The sequence below is a fragment of the Mobula birostris genome, chromosome 11 (genome assembly GCF_030028105.1).
Source record: "Mobula birostris isolate sMobBir1 chromosome 11, sMobBir1.hap1, whole genome shotgun sequence".
In the NCBI taxonomy this organism is placed as follows: Eukaryota; Metazoa; Chordata; class Chondrichthyes; order Myliobatiformes; family Myliobatidae; genus Mobula; species Mobula birostris.
Window position 1 is genome coordinate 88,562,982 of NC_092380.1, and position 16,768 is coordinate 88,579,749.

At 40.9% G+C, this 16,768-nt stretch overlaps 1 protein-coding gene across 1 annotated transcript in view; it reads left to right on the top strand.

Moving 5' to 3' along the window:
• The first annotated feature begins 1,061 nt into the window (after positions 1-1,061).
• The window catches only part of LOC140205243 (very-long-chain 3-oxoacyl-CoA reductase-A-like), a 162,319-nt gene continuing 146,612 nt past the window's right edge, over positions 1,062-16,768 (top strand). Inside the window, exon 1 of the mRNA XM_072272682.1 lies at positions 1,062-1,300. Coding sequence (XP_072128783.1) covers positions 1,129-1,300 — 172 coding nt within the window. The 5' untranslated portion in view covers positions 1,062-1,128. The remainder of the gene's footprint in view (positions 1,301-16,768) is intronic.

The following is a 16,768-nucleotide window of genomic DNA, read 5'->3' on the forward strand; positions in this document are numbered from 1 at the left end:
TTGTTCAAAGATATTATACAGTTATACCGTTTTTATGAAAAAAATAAAATTTAATTTAAATGAAAGAGAAATAGTTGTAAAATTTGTTACTATTGAATCAAAAGAGTAATGAAACTCAAAATGGAGAAGTGTTTTTTACAATGTAAAATAAAAGTCTAAGATTTATCAGAAAGAAAAATAAAGTAACTGATGAAAATATGGATAACCAACGCATATTATAAATTATGATACTTTAAATGATGTATTATAAATGATTAGACATGAACATTTCAAAGAATAGTTTATTTCCTTTAGGATATGTCCATGTATCAGAAAGCCATATAGTCACATTAAGTGATTAAATAACAAAATTCTCCATATTTTTCTCTTCTTTAATTGTAATAAAATAATGTATAAAAGACCGAATGTATGTTTTTTAGCAAATGACGAAGGTAGGATGTGCAAGAACATTTGAAATTTGTAGCATCACAGGAATCAATGGCTTTCAAATGGACACCTACGTACATATATGCCAGGCTTTCAAATCATAAAGTAGATCTAAATATATATTTTCAAATGAAACTACACTGTTAATTGTGACTGAAATCATTTTTAATGAGATAGTAATAACAGATTTAGAGTTATTGGTTTAAATATGAGCACAAGATTGTACGATAACATGATTTTTATTGTAAAAGGAGTAGTAATTGAAACAAATGATTACTGACACACACCTGTATTTTAAGACCAAATATTTTCAATTTCTTTTACTATTTTTCTGTAAATGCTACAAAAATTCTAATCACAGCCGTTACTTCCGTGTTTATGTGGCAGTGAAATCTCACGAGACGATGCCTGAGATTTGGTATGACGATGGAATTGTGGGAAAAGTAGTTCCATTTGACTTCAAACCGAAGCGAAAGAGCCGAGATAAACCACAAGTCCCGCAATGCAACATGCTCCCGGAGCCGTCTCGGAAATGGCTGCTGGCTCGCAGAGTGATTGACGTGCATCTGAACTAATGGCCAGTGGGATAGAGCGGTGGTGCCCGTATTAGCCAATGAATGCGTGGGAGAGGGCGGTTGCTTCCGGAGACGTGTCCTCTTATCACTTTCCCCTGGCCGCCGGGACCCCGTTAGTGTTGAAGTGATGGGTTCCGATCTGAATGTGGGCTTTTTGCCCGCGCTTGACTTCTTTTACTGGCTCGGGTTGGGCGCCGTGACCTGGTTTTTGCTGAAAGTAGTGTGCCAGTTGCTGAGTGGAGCTCGGGCATTTGTGTTTGGAACGGGCGTCAAGGTGGAGAGCTTCGGTCGCTGGGCAGGTGAGTGGCGGTGGCGGGCACGGGCGGCGAGTACAGCCGAGCCTGCAGGCGGGCTTTGAAATTCTGACAGATATGCCGTGGAGTCGCTGTGGTTGGCATCCTCTTCATTTGCCTTTGTTCCGAAACTTGCCCCCACCCCCCCCAACACACACACTTTGCCTTGCACTCTGAACTTGGCACCCCCTAATCGGACAGGCTGGTTTGTGTTCACTGGAGTTTTGCAGAGGAGATTTGAGTGCTCTAGTTCTTGGTGGAGTGGGGCATTAGACAAAAACGGAATCAAGAGGGTCATTGTTTAAAACAATGGGCCACCGTTTTAAAGCATACGAAGATCTCTTTCACCCCCCCCAACTCAAAAGTCGAAACAAAACATTAGTTTTTTTTAAGGTAGATGGAAGCAAAAAGTGATACACAGTACGTAAACAAGTCGAAATAGTTACGCCGACCAAAATTCTTATCTAATCTGTTCCTATTTTTTCCAGGTTTGGTCTAAACCCTCTAAATTAGGAGTCCCTACTTTTTTGATGTAATGGACCAATAACATTAAGCAAGAGGTCCATGGGGCCAAGTTGGGTACCCCACCTTGAAATCTTTCCTATTCATGTACTTGTCAAGTACCATTTAAATGTTCTTAATGTACTTGCCTCAACTACTCACTTTGGCAGCTCATTCCATGTTCTGACTGCCCTCTGGGTGAAAAGTTGCCACTCATGTTCCTATGAAATCTCTTCCCCCTCACCTTAAACCTGTACCTACTAGTTGTTGATTCCCTGGCCCTGAGGAAAAAGATGGCTCATTCACCCTGTCCAAGCCCATCGTAATTTAATACACCTTTATAAGATCACTCCTGTGCTCCAAAAAAAAGGCTCTGTCTGCTTGGCCTCTCTCTATTACTCAGACCTGAATTTTTGGCAAATACTTCAAATGTAAGATAAGCTGCTATCATTAAGTCAACTGTGATTGGAAATTAGTAAATAAGGGCAAAAATTGGAATCTACATTCCTATCTAGTGTTTGCGCTCATCCTTTGCCTAACTTTGATTCCTGTCTTTACCTGACTGAGTCGTCTTGTATTCTTTGTGGTTTCAGGTCATTATACTTGTTTGTTTCAACATTCAGGATTTTATGTGGAACCTGGTTACCTTTTTGATAATTGTACTTCAAATATCATTACAAATGTTTCCCTTAGTTTTCATTTAAAAGGACATTCACAATGTTAAACTTATCTGACATTCAAAATGAATTCGAAAGTACCACTTGGAGGACTGAGCACTACTTGGTATGAAAGAATGGTGATAATTGAACATGTAGTCAAGGGGTGAAGGGTAAGGACTAAACGTCAACTGATGCTTTTCTGACTGGAAGGTAATATGTAGGATCAGTTTATACCATAGGCATTTTGGACAAAGAGTCTCACACACAATGCTGGAGGAATTCACCAGGCCAAGAGTAACCAGTTGATGTTTCGAGCCGAGACCTTCATTGGGACTGGGCCCAAGATATCGACTGTACTCTTTTTCCATAGCTGCTGCCTGGCCTGCTGGGTTCCTCCAGCATTTTGTGTGTGTTGCTTTGGATTTCCAGAATTGGCGGATTTTCTTTTTTTTGTTGGACAACGTATACTATGTTGAAGGTTTCAGATGTCACTATACTTAAGGGGCCATAATTAAACTGAATTTAAAGCATCATGTAACATAATCAACATATTACTCACAAGCTGCTCCCCCCAAAAGAAAAATGTGGTTCTGCTTCCAGTTGCTATTTACCACGCTCTAATGGGTCCTGTTTCTGTCTATTTTGCTTATGAGTACAGCACTAGTAGCTGTCGCCCTTCAGAAGCTTACTCTGGCTTTCGCATTTCCATCCTGCTATCTTGCTTTATCTGAGTTTTTTTCTTTGTGCCTCCATCTATTATTCACCTGCCACTGTTCCTCAACTCCACCTCTGCTCACCTCCCCTACCTGTCACAATCTGTCTATCGCTCCTCGGTCTACATACATCTTGGATTCCTGTCTTACCAATCCCTTTCTCATTATACTGACCATCTCGCCTTTCTACTCTCAGTCCTGATCCAGGTTTTCAGCCAAAATGTTGATAACTCCTCCCCCCCCCCCCCCCCCCGCACAGATGCTGCTCCATCCAGTGAGTTCCTCCAGCAGGTCATTTACGTCAAATATGATTAGTTGCACAAGGTCTGAACTTGCAGGTTCTGGGTGAGAGATCTGAAAGTCTGAGATTAAAGTTTTCAGCAAGCTAAAGCTGAAATGCTCGGATAAGGTCGTTCTATCTTTACTGCCTGAGACCAACATCAGTCATCCTATATTTTGCCAACTGGACTTAGAAAGCAAATTCTATTGCTGGATTTTGAGTGAGAGATCCTGAATTTATAGTGGTTTAGTACAGAAAAAAAGTTTGGGCAGCACACTTTCACTGTTGCTAGGTAGAAATCTTAGAACTTGTTCAACAGCTTGCTTAAAGTTTCCATTCCTCTGCACTTTTAAAATAACACATTTTCTTATCAAGAATAATATTTGAAAATGCATCTGCCGCATTGTTTATCATGGGATGCAGATTGCCCCTGATGTGAAGGAATTTGCAGGCAACACACACTTGGCAGTATTTTTCAACTGTGATTAGATCAGGATAGAAACTGGTGGAATGGACATGTTATAGTCAATGTCGCAGAATGCATAATGATGCATCTTGGTGGGAAGACAGGTGATGTAAAGTATACTGTTCCAACAAGGGTGTAGGCACAGAAAGACTTGGGAGAATGATCAGACCTTATTGAAAGTTGAGCAACTGGGCTTTGTTAACGAAGTACAAAGGTAGGGAATTCATATTAAACCTTAATTTAAGAAAGATGCACTATCATGTCCACAACTGGATTATTCACTTCTGGTTGCCACATTATGGGAAGATGTGAACATTATAGAAAAGGCCCAGAAATGACTTGCAGAATGGAAAGTAGGTTGTTTTCTTTGGAGGGGGTCAAGGACAAGAGGCCACAGGTGAAGGCGAAAGCAGATAAGAATGACTTAAAAGAAATACAGCATGTTTGAAATCTTGAATGTATTTTGTGCACACATGGCATTGACAAGTTCCACTAACCTTGGAAGGAATTGCTGGATAAAGAATTGCAGGGTCATGAAGAATGGGAATTAATTGTTCTGGTGGAGAGCATGGGCTGCCTTCACTGTAACCATTCTAAGATTGGTTGCCTTGATTTGTTGTATTATGATTGGTGACAGTGCGGCTGCAAGGGTGTTCCTCCAATGATCTGTCCTTGTTCTTCATTTTCTGTTTGTACCTTAATGGTCGATAGTTATTTTATTAGAAAGATAAAGATCTAAGTATTCATTCCAGTTATCTGCTCAATAACTTCAATCTTTGATTCTTCTTAATGATGTGTTGTTGAGTCACCCTCTTGATCTGTAGTCAGCATGGAGAATGGTGGGATGTGAGGTAGTGGTCCACTGAGGAACGTACCTCTGATGGCAGAGAGGCTGCAAGGAGTTAGAAGGGAAGTTATGCCACTGAATGACTATAAAACCTCTTGCTAATTGTCTACAGAAATACTTCTTGTTTCACAACACTCCTTCACCATTACCCTCAATCAGACTTGGATATCAGAATCTGTGCCATATGTCATTTCATGTCTGAATTACGTCTAGATTTTGTAGCTTGTCAACATAGGCAGCTTCACATAACTGGCAAACATCCTCACTTCTGATTTTGTGAAGGAGGGGACGTTACTGAACCAAATGAAAATTGTAAGATCACAGATATTTCCCCCATGGAACTCATTACAATGTCAGTTGTGTTTTAAGCACAGCAACCTGACTGCAATGATCATTATTTTTGGCATTAAAAATTGCCTTCAATGCCTCTTTCCCTCTCTTCTATAATAGGGTACTCAGTCATGACTGAGTGGTCAAGTTGGCTTCTTGTAAATTTATAGTGAAGAAAGTGTATGTATTACTTTTTTGTAGGACAAATGTGAGCATGTGGAACTTGCTGTTGATTGCACACTTGTGTTGTCCAGGGAGATGGGAACCAGAGTGATGGGGCTAAGGATGGGGCAGTTGATTTACAAACAGAAGTAGTGTGTGGTGAGACTGATGACAGGGCAGAGTTGTAGTCAACAGGATGAGTTGCAAGCTCAAAAGGGGGACAAAATCGAAAAGGGTGATGAGTACAGGACTGATGGTGTTACATTTGAATGCATGCAATATAAGAACTAAGGTGGATGAATGTGTAGCACAGTTAGAGATTGGCAGGGTTAACAATGTTGGCATCATTGAGTCATGGCTGAAAGAAAATGATAGCTGGGAGCTTAATGTCCAAGGATACCTGTTGTATCAAAAGGACAGGTAGGTAGGCACAAGGGCTGAGAAGGGCTGAGATGGCCTGTTTCCGTGCTGTAATTGTTATATGGTTATATATGATTCTAGAACTCTAAGTGCTGCATTATTTGAATAGGTGGTATGTCATTGCTTGACTCTTATCTATGAATTTGAATGGAATTTTCCTTACCTACATGTATAAAGTTGGTTGACATAAGGTTGTGCCATCTTAGCTTGTCTTTCCCTTCACTGAGTAGCCCTCTATCACTGTGTTTCTGTTTCTCTTTGTTCTATTAACACTTAATAAAACAATCATGAAGCAACAGGTTTTGTGCCTCTTTCTGACTTCTGAAAGAACCTTGGATTAAATCATCAGAATACAGCAATTCTTAATCTTCCATTAGGTGGTGTATTGAAGGAAGAACTAGGTGCCTTTCTGATTAGGAAAGAAAGAAGGTGTTAGCTTCTGTTATATAATGTGCAGGCTGAAGCTTTTCCCTTCCCCTGGGATTCTAACAGTTCCTTAAACCTTTGCAAACCATCCTGCTGACTATGCCAAGCTCCTGGATCTAGTGACATTGAATCTAGAGTTTCTTTGGAAGTCAAGAATGAGGCATAAATCTTGTAGTTATAGACAATTTGTTAAAGTTCAAAGTACATTTTATTGTCTAGGTATATATGTCACCATATACTATCTTGAGATTCATGTTCTTATGGGCATTCACAGTAAATACAAAGGAACAATAGAATCAGTGAAAAATTGCACACACAGATGGACAAACAGACAATGCAAATATATATATATATATATATATATATATATATATATATATATATATATATTTTGAGAACTTGAGTTAGAGTTCTTATAAATGAGTCCACAGGTTGTGGAATCAGTGTTGAGGTGAGTGAAGTTATCCACTCTGGTTCAGGAGTTTGATGGTTGAAGTGTTATAACCGATGGTTGTAGTGTGGGACTTGAAGCTCCTCTACCTCCTTCCTCATGGTAGCAATGAGGAGAGAGCATGGCCTGGATGGAGGGAAGGAGGTAGGGGATCCTTGGATGATGGATGCTGCTTTCCTGAGACACCGCTTCTTGTAGATGTGCTCAGTAGAGGGGACAGCTTTACCCATGATGAACTAGGCTGTTAGGTGTTCACAACAAATTTTTAAAAATTGGAAGTTACTTGCCCTTCGATAAGGGCGAGACAAAGTGAGGGAGGGAAACAAATAAGTTGTGGTTGTCTTATACTAAAAGCTAGCTCTCTAGAGAGTGAAATACATTCCAGTGATAAGAAGTAACTTATAAAACAGCCAGATTCACTGATGTGACACAGGTTGCAGAGAAAATTCTAGAAAAATACAGAATCAGCTGTACTACAGTTGCTGAAAATTCATTGAAGTTGCATGCACATAGTTAATTATGTAAAATTATAAGCAAATATAGGAATGTCAAATTAAAAGAAAAATAACAATTCTCCAACCCCCAATCCAACACCTTTCAACATTGTTAGCGAGTTCTCTGTCCACTCTCGCATCTTCACTATTTTCTAATGTAGTACCTGATTCTCAACTCTGTACCGTTCAGGGACCCAAAATTTCCTCCCAAGGAGGACAGCATTTTGCTTACAGTTGAAATTTAGTTTATTGCATTTCCTGCTCACGATGTGTTCTACTGAGGCAGAACATTCTGTACAGTCCACCAAAGTGACCCTGATCATCCATTCTCCTTTGCTTTAATTTTTTTATGCCATTCCTACTCCCCCATTTAGCCTCCTAAGTCGCCAATAATGCCAAGTGCGAGCTTGAAGAACAGCATGTTATGTTCTAACTAGGCATATCATAACAAAGGATTTAATATTGAGTTTAACAATTTAACATAATCTCATTGCAGGAACAACTGGGGTTTACGTTACGGATCATTCTGGGGTTATGAAATTATGGACAGCGTAATCATTGGATTAACTGAAATGAGAACCAGTTTTCTGGAAATAAAACCAGTATGCAATTTAAATTCCAACTGATACTTTGTGGCTTGTAAAACCAATCATGGATGTGGGGCATTCTCTGTCCCATTGAAACTACATGGGGAGAGACAATAGATGATGTGCCTGCTACATTAAGCACCTATGCTGCACCTGCCACAAGTGTAACTTCCTGGTGGCCAAACATTTTAATTCTGATTCGCATTCCCGTTGGGACATGTCGGTCCATAGTCTCCTCATGTGCCAAGATGAGCCCATCCTCAGGGTGGAGGAGCAACACTTTATATTCCTTCTGGGTAGCCTCTAACCTGATGTCATGAATATGGATTTCTCTTTTCTGGTTTAAAAAAAATTCTCTTTCTACTCCCGCCCCACCCCCCCATTTTGCACTGTGGCCTTTACCTCTTCTCATCTGCCTATCTCTTTCCCCTGGGTCCTGTTCTCTTTCCTTTTCTCCCTCCTCTTCTCCAGCCCTTGACCTTCACCTGGCTTCATCTATCATCTTATTTCTCCCCCCCCCCCCCACCCCAACTTTTTATTCTGGCACCTTCCCCCTTCCTTCTCAGTCCTGAAGAAGGGCCCGGCCTGTTTATTCATCTCCATAGATGCTGCCTGACCTGCTGTGTTCCTCCAGCATTTTGTGTGTACTACTGTGGATTTCCAGCATCTGCAACTTTCTCATGTTTAGATGAATTTTAATGCTATGATCACATTGTTAATTGTATATCCCTGTCGCTTAATGCACAGTTCAGCACAGATCTGTTTTGTCACTTAACCTTCTGATTAGTTGTATACTCATGGAGCCATCTTTAAATGCTGTAATAAAAAGGGCTGCCTGCAGTTTATACTCATGAACTTTTGGTACAGATGCCAGTATTTGAATATTCAAAGGTGTTCTGAAGATTTAATTAAAAAAAGTCAACTTTTTTGTCATGTGCAATGAAACATCGAAACATGAAGTGAAATATGTTGTGTTAAATCAATACAGCAAGTGGGGCAGCCTGCAAGTGTCACTATGCTTTCACAGCATGCCCACACCTTTCTAACCCTAACCCTACCCTCACTGTATGTCTTTGGAATGTGGGAGGAACCAGGAGCACCTAAAGGGAACCCACTTGGGCACAGGGAGAATGTACAAACTCCTTACAGCCAGTTGGAGTGTGTTGCCATTGTAGATATGTAGTTCTGTAACTTTACCTGACTATGTTCTGACTGTTAAAGTTAAATAAGTGATTATTGTAACAAAATTTATTCTGAAATTTGTTCTGTGTTCTTTTCTGATTAAGCAATGGGCATTTGCACATGAAATTGCAAAGGGGACACGGCACTCGTGTCAAACCAGAATGAATCACTTAATTAGAATTATATAAAACGTGCAATACAAAAAGGGAAACAAATGGTTAATGAAGGAGCAGTACAGAAGAGCAAACTAATACTTATCATTCAATGAATGATTGGTGAAAAGCTGAAGAAAACTACATATCCAAAACCTTTACGACAGGAATTCTGCAGATGCTGGAAATTCAAGCAACACACATCAAAGTTGCTGGTGAACGCAGCAGGCCAGGCAGCATCTCTAGGAAGAGGTGCAGTCAACGTTTCAGGCCGAGACCCTTCGTCAGGACTAACTGAAGGAAGAGTGAGTAAGGGATTTGAAAGTTGGAGGGGGAAATCCAAAATGATAGGAGAAGACAGGAGGGGGAGGGATGGAGCCAAGAGCCGGACAGGTGATTGGCAAAAGGGATACGAGAGGATCATGGGACGGGAGGTCCCATGATCCAAAACCTTTCATGCGATCCTTGCCGTCATCTTTCCCTAGCCTAAGAAAAACTCTCCCCTTGCACAAAGAAAGTGCCCCTTCTTATAACCTGCAAGATCTCTTAAACTCCAAAATAATTCTTACCCCATTACTTTCCCATGATAAGGCACCATTCGGTATCTGCACAATGACCTCACCTTCTCTGGACAAATGTATTCATCGTTAACACAAAATAATCTGCAGATGCTGGGATCAAAGCTTGTGAATGTTGTATTCATCGTTATCTACTCTCAAGACTGTAGACTTGTACTCTTTTAACTTTATCTAAACAATCCTACTCCAGGCTAACACTATTTTGTCTTAGAAATTTCTTTTTTAACATGTACCAAGGGGGATTCACATTTAACTCTTTCCTTACAATTATAGCAATTGAAACTAGTTAATTATTCATTGTCTTTGTGTTGAAGTTTAAAACATCGCGTCAGGAGAGTTGGATTCTCCTGGACTCTCATGGAGGTTTGCTATATGAATGAAGACTTTTGTATATTTCCCAGTTACAGATTCCATGTGGTTCAGTTTTTGTCACAACAGGCTATCATTTTCTGTTGTGAGAGATTCAGTTAGCATTTTGGACATCTATCACAGTAGACTTCACTGCGGAGCGTTTATTAAGTGAAAGGCACATGTGTACTGGACACCTGGCATAGAGTTCACAACCTTGTTCTTGGCTCCCATTCTTCCCCCAAACAATGTGAATGGCAAATGAATGTAGTCATTCATACTACATATGCCTTGGTCTGCTGCTTCTACTGTCTATTACACTGCACTTTCTCATGGGCAGACGATCCTTCTTTACTTCACTGAACTGTGAACTTGACTGTCAGTACTCACAATGTCAGATGTTATCCTGTTGATCCAACCTTGCACTGTGTTCAGCATTTCCCTTCAGTCCCTCTACTTCCCCAAACTGACCATTCGACCTCAGTATCTGAGCTTCCCAAATCATGGATGTCAGCCATTTGCAATTATAATGTGCGTTGCTAGTGTAATTGCAAAATCACTAATGTAAAATGGATCATAGTAAAATATTCCTACAGAGGACAGTAAAAACTGCCAAGAGGATCACTGGAGTCTCTCTCCCCTATTTGTGACATTTATCAGGAGCATTGTACATGAAGGGCATGAAGCATTGTTGAGGATCCCTATCACCCCTCACAATCTCTTTGACCCACTACCATCAGGAAAGAGGTTCAGGAGTAGGACTGCTGGACTGTGTATCAGATTTTTTTCTCAGGCTGTGAGATTAAGGAATACCTTGCAACCACCGAGGTCCTCTCTAGCATTGCGTGCCATTTATTGTACGGTTCACTGTTTGCTGTTTACCTGTGTACTACATGCACTCTGAATTATATCCTATTTATCATAACATTTTGTTTCATTTGCCAGCGCGGAGTAGGCCCTCTGGCCCTTTGAGCCATGTCGCTTGAGCGCCCCCCCCCCCCCGACAGACCTGATTAGCCCTAATCTAATCACAGGACAATTTTTGTGGGTGCACTGTGGTCTTGAGAAATGTTGTTTCATTTGGTTGTGTATGTATAGTCAGATGACAATGAACTTGAAAATGGTTTGACTTCGTAGTTGTTTTGCCACACTCCAATAATACCCAATTTTCAACTGTATCTTCTTGAGCCTGTGTTTTTCTCACCATGATACCACCATAGTGGACCAAATAACAATGAGTCAGAGTACCAAAAGGAGATGGCGAGCTTAGTGACACGGTGTCCCAACAACTTTTCCCTCAGTATCAACAAATGAGTTGATCATTGACTTCAGAAAGGGTTTGGTGAATCTGCTCCTGATTACATCAACAGTATTGAGGTTGAAAGCTTCAAGTTCTGAGGTGTGGACATCACTAATAGCCTGTTCTCATCCAAACACATTAATGTAATGGCCAAGAAATCTCAGTAACACCTTTACTTCCTCAGGAGGCTAAAGAGATTTGACATATCCCTGTATAATCTTGCCAGTTTTTGTCAGTACACCGTAGGAAGAATTCTGTATGGATGCACAATTGCTTGGTATAGCAACTACTCCGCACGTTACAACTAGAAACTGCAGAGTGTTGTAGACACAACTCAGCACATTACGGGAACTAGTCTTTTCCCCCTTCTATGGAGTCTGTCTACACTTATTGCTGCTTCAGTAAAACAACCAGCATAATTAAAGACCTCACCCACCCCTAGCATTTCGTTTTCTCCCTTCTCCCATAAGGCAGAAAATACAAAGGCCTTAAAGTGTTTACCATCAGCTTCTATTATCAAACTCTTGAATGATAAGATGGACTTCAAAATCTACCTCGCTCTGACCTTGCAATTTATTGTTTATCTATACAGCTCTTTTTTCAGTAGCTTTTACACTTTATTTTGCATTATTATTGTTTAACCTTAATCTACCTCAATGCACTGTACAAGGTTTTTTTTAGAATAGTACAGCACAGTACAGGCCCTTTTGCCCACAATGTTGTGCCGACCCTTAATCCCTACCTCCCATATAACCCCCCACCTGAAATTCCTCCATATACCTGTATACCTGTATGCCTCCACCACTGACTCAGGCAGTGCATTTCACGCACCAACCACTCTCTGAGTAAAAAAACATTCCTCTAATATCCCCCTTGAACTTCCCACCCCTTACCTGAAAGCCATGTCCTCTTGTATTGAGCAGTGGTGCCCTGGGGAGCAGGTGCTGGCTGTCCACTCTATCTATTCCTCTTAATATCTTGTATACCTCTATCATGTCTCCTCTCATCCTCCTTCTCTCCAAAGAGTAAAGCCTTAGCTCCCTTAATCTCTCACCATAACGCATACTCTCTAAACCAGGCAGCATCCTAGTAAATCTCCTCTGTACCCTTTCCAATGCTTCGACATCCTTCCTTCCTATAGTGAGGCGACCAGAACTGGACACAATACTCCAAGTGTGGCCGAACCAGAGTTTTGTAGAGCTGCATTATTACTCAGTGACTCTTAAACTCTGTACCTTGACTTATGAAAGCTAACACCTCATAAGCTTTCTTAACTACCCTATCCACCTGTGAGGCAACTTTCAGGGATCTGTGGACATGTACCCCCAGATCCCTCTGCTCCTCCACACTAGCAAGTAACCTGCCATTTACTTTGTACTCTGCTTTGGAGTTTGTCCTTCCAAAGTGTACCACCTCACACTTCTCCAGGTTGAACACCATCTCCCACTTCTCAGCCCACTTCTGCATCCTATCCACAAAATAATCTGCAGATGCTGGGGTCAAAGCGATACTCACAACATGCTGGAGGAGCTCAGCAGGTCGGGCAGCAGCCGTGGAAAAGATCTGTCGACGTTTCAGGCCGGAACCCTTTGTCCTGACGACGGGTTCCGGCCCGAAACGTCGACAGATCTTTTCCACGGATGCTGCCCGACCTGCTGAGCTCCTCCAGCGTGTTGTGAGTATTGCTCTGCATCCTATCAATGTCTCTCTGCAATCTTCGACAATCCTCTACACTATCCACCACAACCTTTGTGTCGTCTGCAAATCGTCTGACTTGTATGAACATTTATGTAAGACAAGCTTTTCACTATATCTTGGTACATGTGACAACAATAAACCAGTACCAATTTTAACTCTGGAGTCTGGAGGGTGATTAACATTGTTCAAGAATGTTAGCAAGAACAGACCAGGGGACTACAGGTTGGGAAGCCTGACTTCAGTTATAGGGTATTTTGAGAGACAAGATCTAACATTGATTGGGTAGTCTTTCGAAGAGTTGACTAAAGGGATTGATGAAGGTAGGGCAGTAGATGTTGTCTATCGTGACCTTATTCAGGCCTTTAACAAAGTTCTCATGGCAGTCTGATCTGGAAGTTAGGAAGCATGGGATTTGAGGGAGCTATTTATTGCTTATTTATTAGTTTTCTGTCTGCAAGAAAACGAATTTCAGGGTTGTATATAGAGACATATGCAGTTTGATAATAAATTTATTTGTACTTTCTATACTCTGTACTACTAGTTGCCCTTTTTGTCCTTGTGGTTAGCCTGGTCTGGCCTGGCGTTGCATTGAGGCCCTCTTTGTCAGTTGACCATGGATATTGCATCCCAGCTATCTCTGATATGCAAGCCAGGGCAGTATCATATGGAGAACAAGCTGTTTGCCATGCAGCAGTTGATGAATCCAAAGGGACAGCAGAGATTGACACAATTAGGCACCAGTGGTAATACGATAGTTGCCAGTCAGTGTTGAACTCAACATAAGGCTGCCTTGGGGGAATTCTAGTTCTAGATTTTTCCTTGGGTTTTACTCCTGGACCTTCCTCATGAATGGGTATAACCATGAGGCAGTGGAGATTTTAAATGATTTTTCCTTCTCCTAGATGAGCTGCCAACCATGGCTGACGAGCCCCGCCTGTCCGAATTGCACAACAGGAACATGTGTCGGCCATCAGAGCCTCCAAGACTGCCCCACTTTTAAATATAATATTGGCTGATCTACGCTGACTTCACTGCTTTTGTCTCCTTAATATTCCTTTCTTCTTTTTTAAGATGCTCCTTGTAATCTACCACTTTGTGCTTTTTTAAAAATTTATTGTAACCTTTGTGGCTTGTCAAATGTTGCCAATGTTTCTATGGTATTGCTTAGGATGTTTTAGTTTAAAAAGTAGTGTTTTTCAAGAAAATTCTATAGCAAGGATGTACGTACAGTGGTGCTAGAAAGTTTTAGAATTTTTCTCTATTTTTGCATAAATATGACCTAAAATATGATCAGATCTTAACGCAGGTCCTAAAACTAGATAGAAAACCCGACTAAGTAAAATAACACAAAAACATTATACTTGTTCATTTATTTATTGAGGAAAAATGATCCAATATTACATGCATTTGTTGGAAAATACTACATGAACCTCTAAGATTATCAGTTCATTTAAAAGGGGAATTTAAAGTTAGGTGTTTCAATCAGTGGGATGACAATCAGGTGTGAGTGTGGGAGGCCCTGCCCTATTTAAAGAACAAACCTGGGTCCTCACCATCAAAGTCTGATCTTCACCCCACAGGGTTTTTTTTGGAAGTGTGCCATGCCTCGATCAAAGGAGGTTTCCTCAGAAAAGGAAATTGTGGATGTTTACCAGGCTGGAAAGGGATACAAAACCATTTCTATAGAGGTGGGGCTCTACCAATGTAGTCAGGAAGATGGGGTACAAATGGAGGAAATTCAGCACCCTCCATTTAATCTCCTCAGGAATGCTCAACCAGCAAAAATCACTCCAAGAGCAAAATGTGTAGTACTCCGGGAGATCACAAACACCCCAGAGTAACATCAAAGGAGCTACAGGCCTTTCCTGAATTGGCTAATGTCAGTGTTCATGAGTCTACCATCAGGCAAACACTGAACAACAATGGTGTGCATGGCAGGACTGCAATGAGAAAGCCACTACTCTCCAAGAAGAGCAAGCTGCCTGTCTAAAGTTTGCTAAAGACCACGTGGAAAAGCCAAGAGGTCTATTGGAAGAATGTTCTGTGGATGGATGAATGCAAAATATAACTTTTTGGCTTAAATGAGAAGTGTTATGCTTGTCAAAAAGCAAACACTGCATTTCAACAGAAGAACCTCATCCCAACTGTGAAACATGGTGGTGGCAGTGTCATGGTTTGGGCCTGCTTTGTTGCCTCGAGACCAGGATGGTTTGCCACCATTAATGGAAGTATGAATTCTGAATTGTACCAGCAAATTCTAAAGGAAAGTGTCAGGGTATCTGACTGTGAACTGAAGCTTGAAAAAGTGGGTCATGCAACATGACAACAACACTAAAGACACAAGTCAGTCTATCAAAGAATGGTTAAAGCAGAAGGAATCTCACATATTGGAATGGATGAGTCAAAGTCCTGACCTTAATCCTTTTGAAATATTGAGGAAGGACCTGAAGCAAGCAGTTCATACAAGGAAGCCCACTAACATCTCAGAGTTGAAGCAGTTTTGTAAGGAGGAATGGCCTAAAATTCCTCGAGCCAGTGCGTAGGACTGATCAACAGTTACCGGAAACACTTGTTTGAAGTTATTGCTGTACGGGGGGGGGGGGGGTGGGGGTCATAGGTTCACACATACTTTTTCCAAAATATGCATGTAATATCGGATCACTTTTCTCAACAAATAAAAAAAGTATGATTTTTTTGTGTTTATTTTTAGGACATGAGAAGATCTGAACACATTTTAGGTCATACTTATGCAGAAGTATAGAAAATTCTAAGAGGGTTCACAAATTTTCTAGCTTCACTGTATCTTCAGACGTATTTGTGAGACTACTTTGAAAGCTATCTATGGCTAGAATGTCACAGCAAAAGTAGACTTTATTCGTTGAAAACAAAACAAATTTTAATTTACTGAAGTTTTGCGTTTACAGTATCTTTGAGAGTATAATTTAAATAATACTTTCATAATTAAAGTCTGGTAAAGTCTACACAATTAAACCTTCTATAAACTAGTGACAAATGTAAGAAGCTTGCGCATTTGTATCCTGTTCCCAATTTAGTGACCTTCAACCTCCAAGGCTATCTGCTCCTCAACCTCCTCAGTGATTATCAACACTGGTGCACCTCAGGGTTGTGTGCTTAGCCCACTGCTCTACTCTGTATATACACATGACTGTGTGGCTAGGTATAGCTCAAATACCATGTATAAATTTGCTGACGATACAACCATTGTTGGTAGAATCTCAGGTGGTGACGAGACAGTGTACTGGAGTGAGATGTGCCAACTAGTGGAATGGTGCCGCAGCAACGTCAGTAAGACGAAAGAGCTGATTGTGAACTTCAGGAAGGGTCAGACGAAGGAGCACATACCAATCCTCATAGAGGGATCAGAAGTGGAGAGAGTGAGCAGCTTCAAGTTCCTGGACGTCAAGCTCTCTGAGAATCTAACCTGGTCCCAACAAGAAATGGGGGAGATCTTAAATGTTTTTTTGTGTCTATTTACTAAGGAAACTGGCACGGAGTCTATAGAAATAAGGCAAACAAGTAGTGAGGTCATGGAACCTATACAGATTGAAGAAGAGGAGATGCTCCTGAGAGGGTATTCCCTCGGACCTTGAAAGAGACTAGTGTTGAAATTTCAGGGGCCCTGGCAGATATATTTAAAATATCGGTATCTACGGGTAAGGTGCCGGGGGATTGGAGGATAGCTCATGTTGTTCCATTGTTTAAAAAAGGATCGAAAAGTAATCCGGGAAATTATAGGCTGGTAAGTTTGACGTCAGTAGTAGGTGAATTATTGGAAGGAGTACTAAGAGATAGGATCTGCAAGTATTTAGATAGACAGGGTCTTATTAGGGAGAATCAACATGGCTTTGTGCATGGTAGG